The sequence below is a fragment of the Anomaloglossus baeobatrachus genome, chromosome 1 (assembly GCF_048569485.1).
Source record: "Anomaloglossus baeobatrachus isolate aAnoBae1 chromosome 1, aAnoBae1.hap1, whole genome shotgun sequence".
NCBI lineage: Eukaryota > Metazoa > Chordata > Amphibia > Anura > Aromobatidae > Anomaloglossus > Anomaloglossus baeobatrachus.
The window spans coordinates 188,959,052-188,978,872 of record NC_134353.1 but is presented as its reverse complement, the minus strand read 5'-3'; the positions used below and the strand labels follow the sequence as shown (position 1 = coordinate 188,978,872).

General features: G+C 43.1%; 1 protein-coding gene across 2 annotated transcripts in view; it reads right to left on the bottom strand.

Annotated features, from left to right (window-relative positions):
• FSTL5 (follistatin like 5) overlaps positions 1-19,821 on the bottom strand; it is a 1,179,512-nt gene that overhangs the window by 138,137 nt on the left and 1,021,554 nt on the right. Inside the window, exon 11 of one of the 2 annotated variants that reach the window (XM_075347385.1) lies at positions 3,181-3,207. The exons of the other annotated variant lie outside the window; for it this stretch is intronic. Within the exon in view, the coding sequence (XP_075203500.1) occupies positions 3,181-3,207 (27 nt within the window). The remainder of the gene's footprint in view (positions 1-3,180; positions 3,208-19,821) is intronic. 2 annotated transcript variants of the gene reach the window in all.

Below are 19,821 nucleotides of genomic sequence, written 5' to 3'. Positions count from 1 at the left end.
ATCTCTGCTCCATGCAATCTTTACAGGACTTCTGAAGATATCTATACCCTAACCATTGATAGAAGGTGTCTTAAAATGTCATTAAAAAACAAAGAAGTTATTTGGGACTTTTATTATTTTTACATCTGGGGCTAAGAAGTAACAGTTCATTGCTAACTACCTGCCTGTTCTGCTCTGTACAAATCCTTGCCAACTCAGATCAATCACACACCACTCCCACTAGTATTTCCTGTGTCACAACCACAGAAACTTTTAATTTTTGGCCTTATACCCGGCTCACTGTGATATAAATTTTAAGGTGCACGGAGAAAGAAAGTCCATAGAAAATAGAGAAAGCTCCGGCACACTAATGAGAAGAATACGGGAACAAAATGCTTTGATGCTTCAAGATATTTATTTGTGCATAAGTCAAAAAAAGGTTGTGGACCAATTTAACGTTTCAACCGTACACTCGGTCTTTATCAAGGATAGGTTATCTATGAGGAAATTGTGGTAAATGACTAGTCGTCAATTGGATATTAGAGTGGGCTAGCCAAATTGGAGAACCTTATGCACTGTTGAAGGAAATAATGGATATGGCGGTCTGCTTTTGTAGCTGGAATAATTGTATTGGTACTGTAACAACATAAGTTGATCTTGTGCACTATATGGTAACAGTGGACACCGCTTTTTGCAGCTCAGAAGGAGTACATATTATTTTATATTGCACAGATACAGGTAATTCTGGATCAACTTACATGTTGTTCATCATTATAATGGATTATGTGATCCGTTTGTATGACTCAAAAGAATATTTCATATCACAAGAGTATTTCTATGCTGGACTGGTGAAACTATATGAAAGTTGAATGCCAGTCAAAAATAAGTTGTTGATTAAGAGGTAAGCTTCTCATACAAGCTCCACAGGGATCCCCTATGAGGGCATATGCTTCTAAGGTGCTATGTACTGGTAACGCTGGAGTGAGCAAACAGGCTACAAGAATCTCTCTTCAGTGGTGGTTCAGGGTGTGGGCTGTGAGAGCGCTGGGGTGCCATGCCAGACACAGGGAGCCGGTCCGTCCTCCTTATCCACGCAGGTCTTGTCACACACCCGTTATGGGCATACCTTATACCGCACAGTGATCTTAATCAGATTTTCTTTGGGAGTATACCTTGCCATGCATCCCTGCTCTTTTGGCCCCCATCGATATGATATGAGCACTTGATAATCTCTGGACCACCAGTCTGACACATAACAGTACCCCGCCTCACAATTTGAGGTCTTCATATACACAAGCCCTACCGCTCGTCTGCACATTAACTACTACCTAATATACAGGTCCACTGTTTAATATAGCAAACTATGGGACATTGGTCCCTTTGGGACTCGCTACATCGCATCTCTGATTGCTAAACTCACCTTTACCTGCTACACACAGGTACTTTACCAACAGCGCCTTTTCATAAAATATGGTCCATTGATGAAGACCAGATTGGTCGAAACGTTTTTTTGTTTTGGACATCCTATGTGTATAGACTTTTATGTAAAATAAAGAACCCTTTTTTGAATCAGAACAATTGTTTGACAATAATTGGGGTAGAGTGCCGGACTTCCTCTTGTTATACAGGCAGGGATAGCCACCATAAAGAATTGGAAAGTTGTTAGCAACTACCTACCTATTGGTTCTTAGCCTCATATGCAAAAATAAAAAAAAATCCTGGTGATCTCTTTAATGCTGTTGAAGGACTAAAAAAATAACCATAAGCCAGTTGTATTTTTATGCAGATTGATAAGCAAAGTGTTCTACATTTTGGTCACATATTATCTATTAAAATAAATTTGTCAGGTGCAATATGCACCCAAAACCACAAGCAGTTCTGGGTGCATATTGTTAATCATTGCATAACCGTCCATGCATTTAGTAGCAGAGATAAAGAGATCTTTAAAAAAAATATTTCTAAAGATCTTCTATCATATGCTAATGAGTTAGGGACTAGTCGCAAGGGCGCTTTATCCCCCGACTAGTCCACCCTTTTAGCATGTTTGTACGCCCACAGGGGTATGCTAACATGCTATTCACTGCAGCATCACCAGCAGTGATGCGCATATGTGTTCACCATTAACGCTGTTCTGAATGCCCGGGCACTTCTATACATGCACAGTATGAAGCCGGGTGTAGGTGTCCCAGCTTGATAGAGGTCTACTGTGCATGACCGGAAGTGTGCAGCATTCAGAATAGCATTTACGGCGAACACAGGTATGCATGTTACCACTGGCGATACTGCAGTGAATATCATGTTAGCACGTCCCTGTGGGCGTACTAACATGCTAAGAGGGCAGACTAGTCGGGGGATAAAATGCCCTTGTGACCAGTCCCTAACCCCATTAGTATATGATAGACGATTTTTAGAAATACTTTTTCTATAGATCTCTTTATCTACGCTACCAGATACAGGGACGATTGAGCAGAGATATCCAAAACTGCTTATGGTCAGGGTGAATATTGCACCTGACAAGTTCCCTTTAAGCAGTTTCACATAAACAACCACTTGTAGGAAATTGTCTCACTCTTTTCTATTCTAGGAAAAGGAATAGTAAAATTAAGAGAGATATTTAATTTACAACATATTTTGAATTTCACAAAACGTTGCACCTGCATTCTTCAGTAGGATGCATTAAAGAACAATTTCCTTTTTTTTTTTCCAAAAACACTACACTAGCTTCAATATTAAAATGCAATACATATCTTTACATCAATTTAAATCACAATATACTACACAAAAATATCTAAAATAATTGACAAAAACTGAAAACATGTGGAACACATATTTTAGATCCATTGAAGGCTGTAACATTACTATGGGTGAACCAAATATTAAAAGACTTTCCACCTAAACTTTTTGTGAGAAAAATAAAACGAATATTGGAGTAAGCCAGAGAATCTTTTAAAGTGTAATGCTTTACTGTGGAGATATTGATCTACGTTTGTGATAATGTGCCAGCAGAATGTGAACAATAGGTGAAGCTCCTATTCTGGGCATTGCATGATTTTATGCAATACAATTTTAGCACAAACCTATAGCATTATGGATTTTTTCTGTATAGCATCATCCTCACATATGAAAACACTTTGAAATTTATAAATGAGTGGGAATAAAAGCAAAAAAATAATAAAAAAACAGACAGTATTTTATGAATACCTTCTTTGCGCCATAATATATTCGACACTGCAGCATGTATGGAAAGAAAAAAACACAACAGAAGCAAATAAAATGTGAATGTGTAAAACAATGAATGAAAGTACATGCATTTATATTACTCTATTATAATGTATATTGATAGTATGAAATGACAAAAAAAGTTATGATGTGATACTAACAAAAGCCTGGCCATAATGATAAGAAAAAGATTGCTGAATAACTTCATAAAGATGTTCATAAGTAAACCATTACTTTTATTATTCTATCAATTATACAAGCTTTTTTCTATTGAAAATATCAAGGACATTGCTGTACAATGAAGCAATTTTTTCTACTGATTTACCAGTTCCCTAATCAAACTGTTGATGCACACTAAATCTTTGTCAAATTTCACATAAGCATCCATTTTTCATAAAGAAAAAATAACAATTGTAGGCAAAGCCAAATGCTAATGTTCTAATGCTAATAACTTCATTGGATCTGTTAAAAACAGATTTGATATGCCCACATAGGATCTTTTTTATTGGGACATCCATAAAAAAAAAGGATATATATACAGTGCCTACAAGTAGTATTCAAACCCCTGCAGATTTAGCAGGTTTACATATTCGGAATTAACTTGGCATTGTGAAATTTGGACTGTAGCTCAGAGCCTGGAAGTGTGAAATGCACTGCAGCAAAAAAGAATGTTATTTCTTTTTTTTTTTTTTTTTAAATTGTGAAAAGTTTATTCAGAGGGTCATTTATTATTCAACCCCTCAATCCACCAGAATTCTGTTTGGTTCCCCTAAAGTATTAAAAAGTATTTCAGGCACAAAGAACAATGAGCTTCACATGTTTGGATTAATTATCTATTTTTCCAGCCTTTTCTGACTAATTAAGACCCTCCCCAAACTTGTGAACAGCACTCAAACTTGGTCAACATGGGAAAGACAAAGGAGCATTCCAAGGCCATCAGAGACAAGATAGTGGAGGGTCACAAGGCTGGCAAGGAGTACAAAACCCTTTCCAAGGAGTTGGGCCTACCTGTCTTCACTGTTGGGAGCATCATCCGGAAGTGGAAGGCTTATGGAACTACTGTTAGCCTTCCACAGCCTGGACAGCCTTTGAAAGTTTCCACCCGTGCCGAGGCCAGGCTTGTCCGAAGAGTCAAGGCTAACCCAAGGACAACAAGGAAGGAGCTCCGGGAAGATCTCATGGCAGTGGGGACATTGGTTTCAGTCAATACCATAAGTAACGTACTCCACCGCAATGGTCTCCGTTCCAGACGAGCCCGTAAGGTACCTTTACTTTCAAAGCGTCATGTCAAGGCTCGTCTAGAGTTTGTTCATGATCACTTGGAGGACTCTGAGACAGACTGGTTCAAGGTTCTCTGGTCTGATGAGACCAAGATCGAGATCTTTGGTGCCAACCACACACGTGACGTTTGGAGACTGGATGGCACTGCATACGACCCCAAGAATACTATCCCTACAGTCAAGCATGGTGGTGGCAGCATCATGCTGTGGGGCTGTTTCTCAGCCAAGGGGCCTGGCCATCTGGTCCGCATCCATGGGAAGATGGAGAGCACGGCCTACCTGGAGATTTTGGCCAAGAACCTCCGCTCCTCCATCAAGGATCTTAAGATGGGTCGTCATTTCATCTTCCAACAAGACAACGACCCAAAGCACACAGCCAAGAAAACCAAGGCCTGGTTCAAGAGGGAAAAAATCAAGGTGTTGCAGTGGCATAGTCAGTCTCCTGACCTTAACCCAATTGAAAACTTGTGGAAGGAGCTCAAGATTAAAGTCCACATGAGACACCCAAAGAACCTAGATAACTTGGAGAAGATCTTCATGGAGGAGTGGGCCAAGATAACTCCAGAGACCTGTGCCAGCCTGATCAGGTCTTATAAAAGACGATTATTAGCTGTAATTGCAAACAAGGGTTATTGCACAAATTATTAAACCTAGGGGTTGAATAATAATTGACCCACACTTTTATGTTGAAAATTTATTAAAATTTAACTGAGCAACATAACTTGTTGGTTTGTAAGATTTATGCATCTGTTAATAAATCCTGCTCTTGTTTGAAGTTTGCAGGCTCTAACTTATTTGCATCTTATCAAACCTGCTAAATCTGCAGTGGGTTGAATACTACTTGTAGGCACTGCATATATATATATATATATATATATATATATAGGTGTATATATATATATATATATATATATATATATATATATATATACAGTGCATATATAATATATATATAGTGTATGTGTTTCATCATACAAGGGATCAGACTAGAGAATAATGCAATTTTATAATTACCTATTCACAAACATTGGCCTGTGTGCTGTCCATGTGAGGTCTCTTTTTAAGGCTGGTTTCACACTTGCGTTGTTTTGCATCAGTCACAATGCGTTGTGTGATGGATGTGACTGATGCTTTGTAAATAGTGTGAGAATAAAGGCAACGGATTCCTGTGAAAAAATGTTTTCCGTTTGCGATTTTTTTTTCTATTTCCTTGCTGTTATTAGTCATCATCAGACTATGGACATACAGAAACCAAAATACTGATAAGAGCTAGTCAGTATCACAAATAATCATTTACATCCATTCCATGATGACTTTTCAACTCCACAGCTTGTCCTTGCAGACGTCCATCTTCTCTGTTCTTCTGCAACACATCCCGACTGTTACGAATCGGCGGCGCCATAGCCGAAAGCAGCCTGCTGTGGTTCCTGTTATGCCCAGACGCCGGCTGCCATTTTTGGCCGTGCCTCGGGTCACCCAGCTCACTGCTTCCTCCACGTCAAGGTGTGGAGAGGCGGCTAGTGCGCATGTGTGTGCCGATTTACCCCAGCCAGAGCCTAAGCCCAGTGTTTCGCCTAGTGAGCATGCTCAGCCTGATAATCTCATTTCTGAGGCTAAGTCCTCAGTTCAGGCTACTGAGCATGCTCTCACACTTAGTGCAAAAAGCTTCTTTGCACAGGTACTTGGACTGCATTCTGTGTCTAAGTCCTGTGTTATGCCTACTGAGCGTGCTCATCTTGATAGTCTCATTTCTGAGACAAAGTCTGTGGTTCAGGCTACTGAGCATGCTCAGGCACTTAGCGCATTGGAGGCTTAGTCCGGGAAGGACTTCCCTGGGCATATCGGTGGCAGGCCCTGATAGGCCAGAAGGCATTAGGTGTCCTGATGATGTGGCCACTCCGGACCGGGGTCGCAGAGGCCCACCCCTATGACCTGGCACCCCACCATTGGTCGTCAGACGATGACTGGTGAGGTGTTTAGGGCATGGCTGCCATAAGGTCATAAGTGACGTGGCTGTGCCGGATAGGCCGCTGGTGATGTCACTGATGATGTGGCACTCCGCTCCTGGCCCCTGGAGGTGCCATTGTAGTCCACCCTGGGTTTGGGGTAGACCTAGGTTATAAAAGGGGCTGCTGTGCCGCCTACACGCACGGACAGCGTATCCGAGGACCCCTGTGGTGTGAATAGGGAATTCCTGGGCTGTGTTAGTGGACACTGTGATGGTAACAGAGTTCACAGTCTCCTGATCCAAGAGCTATTAAACTTGGACCAGGCCCCTATTATTTGAGAGCCACCCAGCTCTGTATTCTCCTCCTAACCTTTGGGTTGCCAACAGCTCCTTTGTCATCTGGAGCATGGTGGGCCCCGGCTGGTGATTGGGATACATACCACCTTATCCTAATCAGCCAATCCCCCCGTAATACTTACACAATGCCTTTACAAGTAGCAGAGTGATTATAGTGCTCCGTAATAAAAATATTTGCCCCACAATGTGCATTTGAATAAATAGTTGATCCTCATTGTGTTCTCTGCCTAAAATATGACACATACACTGTCCCTCTTAGGCACATGCCCTCCACACTGCTTTCTCCTTCTTGTACTTGTCCCCGTCTTTGCACTTTCCTTACACTATGTCCCTGCTATACTTCCCAGTCTCTATACTGTGCCTCCACCTTCCCAACAAACTGTCCTCTTTTTGTTTTGGCCTCACACTGTCCCCCCATGCTGTCCCCTCTCCATACTGCCTACACTACCCATTCTCTACTCTGTGCCCCTCACATTTTTCTCACACCATACTATCTCTTCGCTACCTCTCTCCATATTGTGTCCTCAAACTTATCCCCTCGCTCATCATACTTTCATAAAATTTCCAACTAACTACTCATAATGCGTCCTTAATCTCTTTCCTATTCGCTACCCATACTGTATCCTAAAATTCCTTCTACTCCTTTGTTCCCCATATTGTGTCCGTATACATACTCTCCAGTCTCTCCCCATACTGTGTCCTCAAATTCCTGCCCCTCTTCCCCTAATTAGTAATTACAATAAATCTTCAGTGTCTTCAGCTGCACTGGAGCATTTACCACCAATGCTGTTTGCTGCCTCTGTGGCCTCATAAGATTCATAGTAGGGAATTTCAAATGAGATTTGGTACAACTATAATTATAATGTATAATTATAAAATGTACTAAGTAATTATTATGGGCAATAATAGGCCATAAAGCACTGTTCATACTTAATTACTTTTTCTTGGAGCAAAATATATTCTGGAATCATCAGCCCTATGACTCATATACTGTTACATATAGTACCATGGATGTAGTGATTACGGTTGTAAAGGGAGTGACTGCAACTGAGCCCATACAGACAGGGGCCCCCTCCAACACTGATGCCTATTGAGCAATATGTGCATCTAAGCATGCTCTTCCAGTTAAATTGTATTAAAGAGCAGAGATCTGCCATGTCCCTGAACAATGGTAAGGAGATACTGGGAGTTGTAGTTATCAGTCATCATCAGAGTGCAGACCATACAACTACCACAATACTGAAAAAATTTAGGCAATATCATAAATAGTCAGTTACATTCAAGTATCTTACAGATGACGCTGTCTCTAATCTGAGTCGTTCTTTTTTTTTTTCCATATCTTGTCCAGATGCCATAACGACTTTTCATGCAGACTTCCATCTTCTCCGGTCTTCTGTAGCACATCCCAATACAATGCCAATAAAAATAGCAATGTGATTATAATGCTCCTGAATAAAAAATATTTAACTTGCACTGTACTCCTAAACAAATAACTGGTCCTCATTGTGTACCCTGCACACAATTTAGCACACACACTGTCCCTCTTATGGTACATGCCCTCCACAATGCCTTCTCCTTCTCTTACTTGTCCCTTTTTTGCATTGTCCCCATACTGTGTTCCCCTATAATTTCAGTGTCTATACTGCACCCCATCACACTGCCCCTCATCGATATAATGTACCCCCCTTTGTTGTGGCCTCACATTGTCCCTTCATGCTGCCCTCTCTCCATACCGCCTCACCCACGCTACCTATTCTCTATTCTGTCCCCCCTTAGATATTTCTCATCTCATACTGTCTCCCTGCTACTTCTGGATTTACCTCTGGATTTATTAATTAATTGAGTTTTGTGAAAACAGTGAGCCATGTGATAATTTGCATAGTCAAAAATAATAATAACATTTATTCATTTATATAGCGCTGTTAATTCTACAGCACTATACATATATTGGTAACACTATCTCCATTGGGGTTCACAATCTAGGTTCCCTATGAGTATGTGTTTTGAGTGTGGGAGGAAACCAGAGTACCCGGAGGAAACCCACGCAAACACGGGGAGAACATACAAACTCCTTGCAGATGGTGTCCATGATGGGATTTGAACCAAAGACCCCAGCGCTGCAAGACTGCAGGGCTAACCACTGAGCCACCGTGCTGCAAATGTAAGATGTTGGAATAGATAATAGATTTTGCATGGATAATGTATTAATAGCGGAGTAAAACAAAACTCCATGGGAGTATAATTTTAGTTGGAATAACTATGGAAGTAGAAAAAGTGATATTATGGGTTCTATGAAAAATAATGTAACATTTATTTGTCAAATGCAAATATACAGACCTGTACTTGCCATTACTCTATATTGAATTGCTCTTAATATGTGTGTTTATATAGATGCATTTATTCATTATTTGAGTTACAGTTAAACTACTTGTTTGTTCTAACTTAAGTGTAATCACTCAAATAAGAATTTTGACATAATTACTTACTAAATTGTATTTTTTAACTAGAATTGCTAAAATAATGGCAAAATTGAATTGCAGTGCTGTCATGGACGAAAGAGCAAGAGTTTAATTTCAAGAATGGGATTTAATTGAAGAAACAAGAAAAAAAGACGCCTAAAGTAATTGTCCAACTTTCATGTCATACAAAATAATGAAGGGTAGTTGTAAACTAAAAGAAAAAGCAGTAGGGAAACAGATGTAGAGAAAGTAGAATATGTTTTGTCTGAATTTGCACCTAAAAAGTTACATGCATGCCTCGCACCAAAATATTACAATATGTGTTTTAGAACCTTTTTGGATGCACTTAAATATTGTTTAGAATTTAGGTGTGGCTTATAGAAAAAAGCAAAATAAATATATTTGTGTGGAATTTAATTCTTGTCGAACATTTCAAAACTCCACATTTGTTAAGAGTGGATTTTTTTTGTAATTCACTTCTGTGCGGATTCAGCAAAATTGTGGGTTTTGGATTCCATTTTTCAATGCTGTAAAGGGTCACCAATAGTGATGGGCGAACTCGCAGATAACTGGGACTGGCGGACCTAAATGGATAAAAGAAAACATCCAGTTCCAGCTTGCAAATGATCATGGTTATCTGGCCAGACACTGGTCCCCATAAGTCTATTAGGACTAGAGTATGGATATTAAAAATGGTGGTAGAAGTGATGGGGGATAGGAGCAAGCGGTTCATACTTACTGAGTCACTGATGCAGCTGTAACTGCTGCCGAGGCCACTCATTCACTTCCTGGGCTACTTATTTAGCTTCATGCATTTGCACTGCTTCCTGTGCCCACTGACATCTGTGATTGGTCGCAGTCAGATGTACCCACATCCTGCGGGGCAGTGTGTCAGCTGATTGCTTCCAATCACAGACACTATGTGCGTCTATCATGGCATAAAATAAATAAATAAATAAATAAATTGGTATAGAGTTCCCTCATATTATGTTACCCAGCACAGATAAAGTGTACAGCTACAGGCTGCAGCCCCTAGCCATGTGCTTTTCTTGGCTGTGTATCAATATAGGAGGAACCGCATGTGGCTTTTTTTTTTTATTTAAATAAATAATTTTAAAAAATGCCATGTGGTCCCACCAATTTTGATACAACTCATGATAAATCCCGACAGCTGGTGGCTTTTATTCTCAGGTTGGGGAGACTCATGCTTATTGGGCACCCCAGCCTAAACATAGCAGCCTGCAGCCACCCAGAATTGTCACATACATTAGATGCAACAATCCCAGCATTTTACCTTGTTCTTCCCGATTGCCCTGGTGTAGTGGCAGTCGGAAAAACAAGGGTTTAATCGCAGCTCTTGGCTGCCATTAAGCCCTGGATTAGTAATAGGAGGCATCTATGAACATCCTCTCATTATCAATCTGTAAGTGAAAGTAAATAAACAAAACCACCAAAAAATCCTTAATTTGAAATAAAATTCAAAAACACACCCTCTAGAACATAACTGCCTGCTGTGAGCTTCAGTCAGAGATTGAGCCATGAGATCAGCGGTGATGTCACTCAAGTTAGTTATGGGCACAGCTAGAGGTTCCCACGGCACTCCACCTGTGTCCACAGGGTATCAAAATTGGGGGAACTTTTGGGCCTGGCACTTGGATACATTTGAAACTGTGAGAATCCAGACATTTACAGTCCGGGTCCGCCCATCACCAGTCACCAGCAAAATAAAATATAAAATAAAGAAACTTGTATTCATTCTACCCCCAACCTCTTAAAAATGTTGCTCCCTGAAACCAAGAGCACTCATGCATGCCCCACAAAAGAAGAATGCCACCACCATGTTTCACTGTATGCACCATGCATTTTTCTAAGGTCATTTTTCTTTAATCATGGTGCCTAACGTGAAACATGGTGTCCACAACCTGTTTTTTCTTAGTCTAACTGCTGTTATTTGTCTTGTCTTTCCTTTCCTTTGCTTGGTTTTCTGTTTTATTCAGGTGTGTTCACTTCCTCATTTTGTTTCCCCTCTCACAACCTGGGGCTATTTATACTCACTATACACATGCCTTAAGTGCTGGCTATATTTCAAGATTGATGGATGTTTGGAGTCCCAGCTCTTTAGTTTAGGATGATCTTGCCGAGTAATCACTTTTGCTTTTCCTGTAATTTGTGCGTTTTTCTTTCCAGTATTCTCCCTTTTTAATTAATTTAGGATTTTAAGGGTTTCACTTATTCTGTAAGTGTTTTCGGGTTTCTTTATTTTCCTCAATTTTCCCTGTACGATTGTGTGAACATGTATTTAACCTTGTGTCTTGCCCTCTGCCTGTGTACACTTCTTTTCTGTTTATTAGTGTTTTGTGTTACACTTGGTTTATATTTTAGAGTACAGTTAAGGACTCTCAGGGTCAGTCAAAGCTGATGGGGTGTGGCGCCCCTGAGGCTTCAGACGCCACAGGGCACGGTACCTGATTTTAGGTGCTGTGCTCATCGTGAATTCCTGGGTGAGCAGTGTTGGTTCTGTACAACATCAATTCTCAACACACACCAATTGTTAAGTCACACATGGGTCAGGGTTTAAGGCAGGTACTCCATTAATGCTGAGAAGCAGCGATCAGTGTACCTGGTGATAGAGCCTTAAATCCCATTCACTGGCCTCAGGAGTCAGTAGAAAGAGTGGGAGGAGTCAGCCTGTCAGAGAAGTGACAGTTGAGAAGAACTAGTTGAGACCAGTCTAGTCAGAAGGGAGAGATCCAGTCAGGTGTGGAGAGCCGTCGGTCTGAGGAGAAGTAGGGGGACAGCTGATAATCCCCATTCAGTTCAAGTCAGGGCTGACTAGTGGCTTTGGTGAAAGGAAAAGTGCAGTCGCTGGGGAGTAAAGCATGATTGCTACCAGGACCGAGCACCGAGAGGGTGTAGAGCCCTACATTAGGGGACGCTTCTAGCTCAGCTAATGAATCTACAGGGAGAGAAGATTGCACATTTCTCAGCCCACCATAGTGTCCGAAGCACAGCAGCAGACTCAGAGCTTGGGTATTGGTACAGAGATACAGCCCATTGAAAGGTTTGCGCTGCCTGCGAACGGACCGGGACTTTCTATCCAAAAGGCCAAACAGGGTCCCTCGAAAGCTACAGGCTACGGGGACCCACTTGTAACAAAGAGGTGCACGAGAGCAGCATTCACCGGGTAACAACCGGCACTGAGAACCGAGGTGTTCAGGATCGTCTGGAGCCCATCATAGTGGAAACTGGCACTCTGCGGGCATAAATGAACAGTGAGTGAAACATCTTGACTGCAAGCCCCGTGTCGTCTGTTTTGTCCTGCACCTCATCAACATCACCCATAGACTTTTCCAAAGGTTGCCCCGGGGTACCCGCTCCACCTGTGGGGAGTAAGAAACACCTCAGCTGCCACAAAATCAGCCCCGGAGGTCTCTTCCAGCAGTGGCGGCTCCATAGCCGTGCAATTCCACAGATGGCGTCACGAATTTAAATAAACTACAAGTCCCATCATCATCTCCCCCACTTGAATTGACTCCGCCAGGGTCACGGAGTCGGGCCCTGCCACCGCTAACTACCACGGACTAGTCCGGCCCGATACTGAGTCACCTAAGGCCCTGAGGTGGGTGAGTCACTTTGGCGTCACGAACAGGATAATCGTGTCCGGTACCACCGGGTACTGTGTACCTGAGAACTGTGTTTAATAGACTGTGTTTTACTGTGTGAAAACTGACGCCACCATTAAAACTGCCGGGCACAAGAAGAAAGGGGGCGTGCCTGAAAAAGAGCGTGAAGATAAGCCCCGCCCCCTCTGTTCTCTGTGGAGTGTTGAAAAATGGCGCACTAAGAGATTGAATGTCTGGCAAGTGACACTGGTGGTCAGAAGGAGAAACTACCAAGATGTACTGGGTAGTGGGAGGACTGCCACCCTTAGTGGGCTGGGTGCCGGCATGGCGCCAACCTGTGTAACGTCCCCTGACTCTGCCTCTGGAAGGGAGAAGGGTGCAGCCGAGCAGTGAAGGGTTGACTGGCAGCGAACGCTCCAGAGCAGTGATGACGAGCGTTAACCGGGATGACCTGAAAGGCGGCATGGCGGAGCTCCAACTCTCAGAAACACCGGGAGAGGCCCTTGAGAAGGGACCAGACCCAGGATTGAGCTTCCTGGCGGAGGAGGTGAAGCGGCTGGCACAGCGGTTGCTGAAGCTCAAGATCAGAGCCGAGCAGCGAGCAGCTGAAGAGGAGGAGACCGAACCGTGGCATGTGCCAGAAAACCAGGCGGCATCCAGCGTCATGGAGAGTGAACTGCCTTCAGCTGCCGCTGCGGAGTCCGGTAAGGGAGACATCACCCCCACCCTGCAGAGCCCGGACCACCTAGTGGGGCCCCTTCCCAGTCCTCCTGCCCGAGCACCCGGTGCAGAATCGCCCTGCTTCAATTGGGATGCACTACCGGTCCGTGATAGTGGGCTGACCGTCCCCCTGCAGCTTGTGTTAACCCAGTCGGCCATAGAGATTTTCTGTACCAAGAAGCTGACCCAGTACCGGTTGGAGAGGGAATGCCGAAGGGTCCAGCAAGAAGAGAAGGAGGCAACAAACCTGGCTGCAAAGCAGAGGATGCATAAGACCAGAAGAGCTGCTCACGGTCCGGTGAGACAGGGCCAGAAAATTGACATCAGCCTGGAGAGAGGATGGGGATTCATCCGGGAACCGGGACTGAAGAGAGACATTTTTGTGTCCAGGAGGGACATTGAGGAACACCTTCAGAGAGGTAACCCAGGACGGGATGTGCAGATTGGTGACCGAGTAGAGTACACCCAACAGATGGGTGCACGGGGATGGTACACCATGGACGTCCATATCCACCAGAAGGATGCAGCCCCGGTAGTACCTTCCCGCAGCAGCCCCACTGCAGCAAGCTCCCAAACCCAGCGGACTCAGACCCTATTGTCAGCGGCTTACTTGCTACCTACAGCCATGCCAGAATGGGATCCCCGCATATAAAGGACGAACCTAATGTGTAAATAGCCCCCCCTTTCTGCCCTAAGTTCTTTTTGAAGATGTCCCCGCCCTGAAGTATCCTCTGCCCCCTATTTTTTTAAAGATGTCACCCTAACTCCCTGTTGTTGATAACAATGGACAGTCGGTCCACTGAACTTTGAGTGGCTGGAATGTAGTTGTAAGAAGAGTGTGATTTATGTTGTTTAACCTGTTTCCCTTTTTGAAAATGATAGGAAGTTGATGGACATGTGGGCCACAGGACTATATGTGGCCAGGATTCCACCTTGTAAATAATTGCACCCGTTGTGCTCCCTACCAGAATTAAGGTGGGAATGTACTTCTAGAGAAGTTGTGCATTTGGACAGTAAAGTGCACCAAAGACTCTAGAAATTGTTTAAATGTTATGCAACATTCAAGAAAAATGCCTCCTATAAAGGGATGAAAAGTTAAATGTTTTATGGTTATAGCATATTCAAAATGCCGTGTAACTGTTTTCTTTTCTTTTGCAGCCCGCAGACGTGCTGGGATTTACAATGGGGGAGTGTGGCGCCCCTGAGGCTTCAGGCACCACAGGGCACGGCACCTGATTTTAGGTGCTCTGCTCATCATGAATTCCTGGGTGACCAGTGTCGATTCTACACAACATCAATTCTCAACACACACCAATTGTTAGGTCACACATGGGTCAGGGTTTAAGGCAGGTACTCCATTAATGCTGAGAAGCAGCGACCAGTGTACCTGGTGATGGAGCCTTAAGTCCCATTCACTGGCCTGAGGGGGTGGAGCCTAGCAAGAGGGAATGCGGAAGGAGTCAGTAGAAAGAGTTGGAGGAGTAAGCCTGTCAGAGAAGTGATAGTTGAGAAGAACTAGTTGAAACCAGTCTAGTCAGAAGGGAGAGATCCAGTCAGGTGTGGAGAGCCATCGGTCTGAGGAGAAGTAGGGGGTCAGCTGACAATCCCCATTCAGTTCCAGTCAGAGCTGACTAGTGGCTTTGGTGAAAGGTCGCTGGGGAGTAAAGCGTGATTACTACCAGGACCGAGCACCGAGAAGGTGTAGAGCCCTACATTAAGCTTCAGGCTCACCTAATGAATCTACAGGGAGAGAAGATTGCACGTTTCTCAGCCCACCATAGTGTCAAAGAGGTGCACGAGAGCAGCATTCACCGGGTCACAACCGGCACTGAGAACCGAGGAGTTTGGGATCGTCTGGTGCCCATCATGGTGGAAACTGGCACTCTGCGGGCATAAATGAACAGTGAGTAAAACATCTTAAATGCAAGCCCCGTGTCATCTGTTTTGTCCTGCACCTCATCAACATCCCCCATAGACTTTTCCAAAGGTTTCCCCGGGGTACCCGCTCCACCTGTGGGGAGTAAGAAACACCTCAGCTGCCACAAAAAAAGCCCCGGAGGTCTCTTCCAGCAGTGGCGGCTCCATAGCCGTGCAATTCCACAGATGGCGCCACGAATTTAAATAAACTACAACTCCCATCATCATCTCCCCCAATTCAGCCACTTGAATTGACTCCGCCAGGGTCATGGAGTCGGGCCCTGCTACCGCTAACTACCACGGACCAGTCCGGCCCGATACCGAGTCACCTAAAGCCCTGAGGCGGGTGAGTCACTTTGGCGTCACGAAATAGATAATCGTGTCCGGTACCACCGGGTACTGTGTACCTGAGAACTGTGTTTAATAGACTGTGTTTTACTGTGTGAAAACTGACGCCACCATTAAAACTGCCGGGCGCAAGAAGAAAGGGGGCGTGCCTGAAAAAGAGCGTGAAGATAACCCCCGCCCCCTCTGTGCTCTGTGGAGTGTTGAAAAATGGCGCACTAAGAGATTGAATGTCTGGCAAGTGACACTGGTGGTCAGAAGGAGAAACTACCAAGATGTACTGGGTAGTGGGAGGACTGCCACCCTTAGTGGGCTGGGTGCCGGCATGGCGCCAACCTGTGTAACGTCCCCTGACTCCGCCTCTGGAAGGGAGAAGGGTGCAGCCGAGCAGTGAAGGGTTGACTGGCAGCGAACGCTCCAGAGCAGTGATGACTTTTCCAAAGGTTTCCCCGGGGTACCCGCTCCACCTGTGGGGAGCAAGAAACACCTCAGCTGCCACAACATCAGCCCCGGAAGTCCCTTCCAGCAGCTGCGGCTCCATAGCCGCGCAATTCTACAGGTGGCGTCACAAATTTAAATAAACTACAACTCCCATCATCATCTGCCCCAAGTCCGCCACTTGAATTGACTCTGCCAGGGTCACGGAGTCGGGCCCCGCCACCGCTGACTACCCTGAACTAGTCCGGCCCAACACCAAGTCACCTAAGGCCCTGGGGCGGGTGAGTCAGGGGCACCATTGCATAATTTTAGAGAACCAACCTACGTGGTCAGGCAGGGACAAAACTGGGTTAGGTTTAGGCTACTTCTAGCCTTTTTAGGGACCTATGATTAACATTTCCCCTGGTTTGATTATGCCTTTCGGAGTTGAAAGGCTCAATCATAACAACCAACTTGTTCATTCAATGTTTCGAAGACTTTGTGCTGTCCATAAAAATCATGAAGGTCATACAAAATACTAGATGTTATAGTTTCTGATGCAGTGTATATTTATTTTTACATCAACTAATTTAAGAAAAAAATAAGTAATAATAGTTATATCTGTAGCCTGTAATGGTTATCTCTAGGAAAGCATTAAGAGGATTTCATGCAACAGAGGCGGTACAGATAAGTAAAAAATAATTTAAAATGTGTATGGGTCACAAAGACTAACATGTTCTATCACTACCCTAGGTACCAGTGAAATGGGTCCCTCTGAGTGAATGATGTTAACGTCCACAGATGTTTCCCTTGTTTATATTTAAAATGGTTGTCCAGTCTAAAATGACAAGTCCACAGTCACGCTCTGTGACTCCAGTGACCTCACAGTGCACAGTGCATACAATGTGAGTATTCATAATTCTGCAGTCACATAGAGATTAAAGATCTCATAGCAATCCTTTATATGCTTTATTTATAGACAATGAAAAAATCAGTTTGTATTATAAAAATAAACTGATTTATTTCTTGGTGAACTTATTGAAATCTATTTATATCTGGTATCAGGTACTTGATTCATTCACATCATCCTTAAGCACAAGCTTAGTTGTTTCAAGAGGCAGGACATAACTTATAAGACACATTTCAGTTGTTCAGAATAAATGACTTGGCACCTCCATTTCCGCTATATTTCCACTGTCCACAGCCCACATCTGAACAGTACCAATGCCCTGACCTTGCAGCTCTAGAGTCCCTTCAGACCCATAACTAAATGCTTCTGGATCCCCTCTTCCAAACATGCTGCAGCTGAACTCTGCTTTCTTTCTTCCACTTCCAAAGACTTTAAAGATGCCCTGGCCATGTGAAGGAATAATTGCCAATTATTATTAAGAACCAATCATCAGTATTTTCCTACTGTATATAACTAAAGCTAGTGCGATACTTGCACTATCATGCTAATTCTAAACATACCTTTAGTTGTCAGATTGGATGTACAGTTTTGAAATACAGGCAAGTAAAGTTACAGAAATGTACTGCTTTTTGATTGAAAGGAGCTGCCGAACAGCTAATACTGTAGATGGGTTGGGTTTTCATATTGATTTCCGTCCATATGTGTCATTCCTCCTCCTATCCGTTATTTATGCTAATTCCATTACAGTAGGGTTTTACTAACCTCTTCACTAAGATGGCGTTGGAGTTGGTGCCTGTGCATAGATGCCATCTTTATGACGATAGTGTGACAACATGTTATTCCTTCCTTGCCACTGCAAGGGCGGCGCATGCGCCCTTGCATCTTCTGCTCTTGTTGTGACCGCTCATCCATACTTACAAATGCATAAAATATTTTCATGTTTATATGTGTTGTGCAAGTGCTTGGTCCATCTTATTTCACACAGCTGTCCAGATAGGTCAGGGTCTCAGAGGAGTTATTAGGCTCAGAAAAGTAATTAGAATCAGTTCAAGGTAGTACAAGAAGAAATGGGATGAAACTACTCGTAAATGAAAGGAGATTCAGATTACACATTAGGAAAAACCTTCTGACAGTGAGGACAGTTAAAGAATGGAACAGGCTACCACGGGTGGTGAGCTCTCCAACAATGGAAATCTTCAAGCTGAAGCTGGATAAACTTTATAGCTGGCAAGATTTGGGAAAACCTACACTCACAGAGGGTTGGACCCAATGGCCCTTGTCCCTTCCCGGTCTACCATTCTATGATTCTATGATGCTACTCTGCTATTTCCTGAGAAAACTGCACTCTAGAAGCCAAAACTATTTTGAGTGTTTGGCCTGGAGTATGACTATTGACCATTTTACATGTTCTTAACCTTCCCCTCCATCTAATAGGTCAGGGAGTTTTTCACAAAGTGAAAAATGGGTCTGTAAGGTTAAACATTTAGAAATGGTCATCAGGTACAGTGCTAACAAGTCCAGGAAAGATTTTATATGACAAGAGCCTCCTCTAATTGAAATACAACCTTCTTGTGTGCAGTGTTTTCTAGTTGAAGGAGGATTATGGACAGCGATGGTCACATGATCTTCCATCAGCTGCCATTATGAGAATAATAGATCTCAGCAATCTATAAGAAAGACTGCATAATAAAAACTTGTAATATATTAGTGCAACAAAATCATATTTCAAACATATTTGTTAAACCAACCCCTTTAGATAAAAAAATAAAAAAAATCCTAAAGGGCAGATTAGTATTGTCCTGTCTCCTCTTGAGGCAATTCAACCGAAGTTATGCAGTGCTAGCCGAACTATGGTATTTGTACAGACCCAGATGACCTGCACCTTTTTAATTAGAAACAGTTCCTGGAATTTGATGGAAACTACTTTACTGTTTTTTGCACCAGGTTTAATACTCTTATTATTCTTATTATTCTTGGTAAGTTGCCAATTACTAGGGATACTATATGTAAAATATTTTTTCTGATGTATAAATATACACTGTTCAAAATATTAAAAGGATACACTGGCATGCCACATCCTAGAGCTCAATGAATGAAATATTGAAATATTCAAGTTGCAAATTTTTATTTATTACATAACGGAAAGAGTTGAGAACAATAAAACATAAAATAATTAATGTAAAACAAAATTTGTATCCCATGGAGGTGTGGATTTGGAATGATACTCAAAATCAAAGTGGAAAATCACATTACAGGCTGATCCAAATGGAAATGCCTCAAGACAAGGAAATTAAGTGTGTTTGGTCTACATGTGCCTGTATGACTTCCCTACAATACCAGGGCATGCTACTGATGAAGTGTCAGATGTTCTCCTGAGAGATCTTCTCCAAGACCTGGATTCAATCAATCAACTCTTGGACAGTTTGTGGTGCATGGAACGATGCTCGCTTGGATTCAGGTCTGGGGAATGGTCAGTCCAGTCCATAGCATTAATTCCTTCATCATGCAGGCACTGCTGACACACTTGAACCACAGGAAGCCTATCATTATCATGCATTAGAAGGAACCCAGGGCCACTGCACCTGCATATGATCTCACAATGGGTCTCAGGTTTTCATCCCGGTACCTAATGGTAGTCATTGTACCT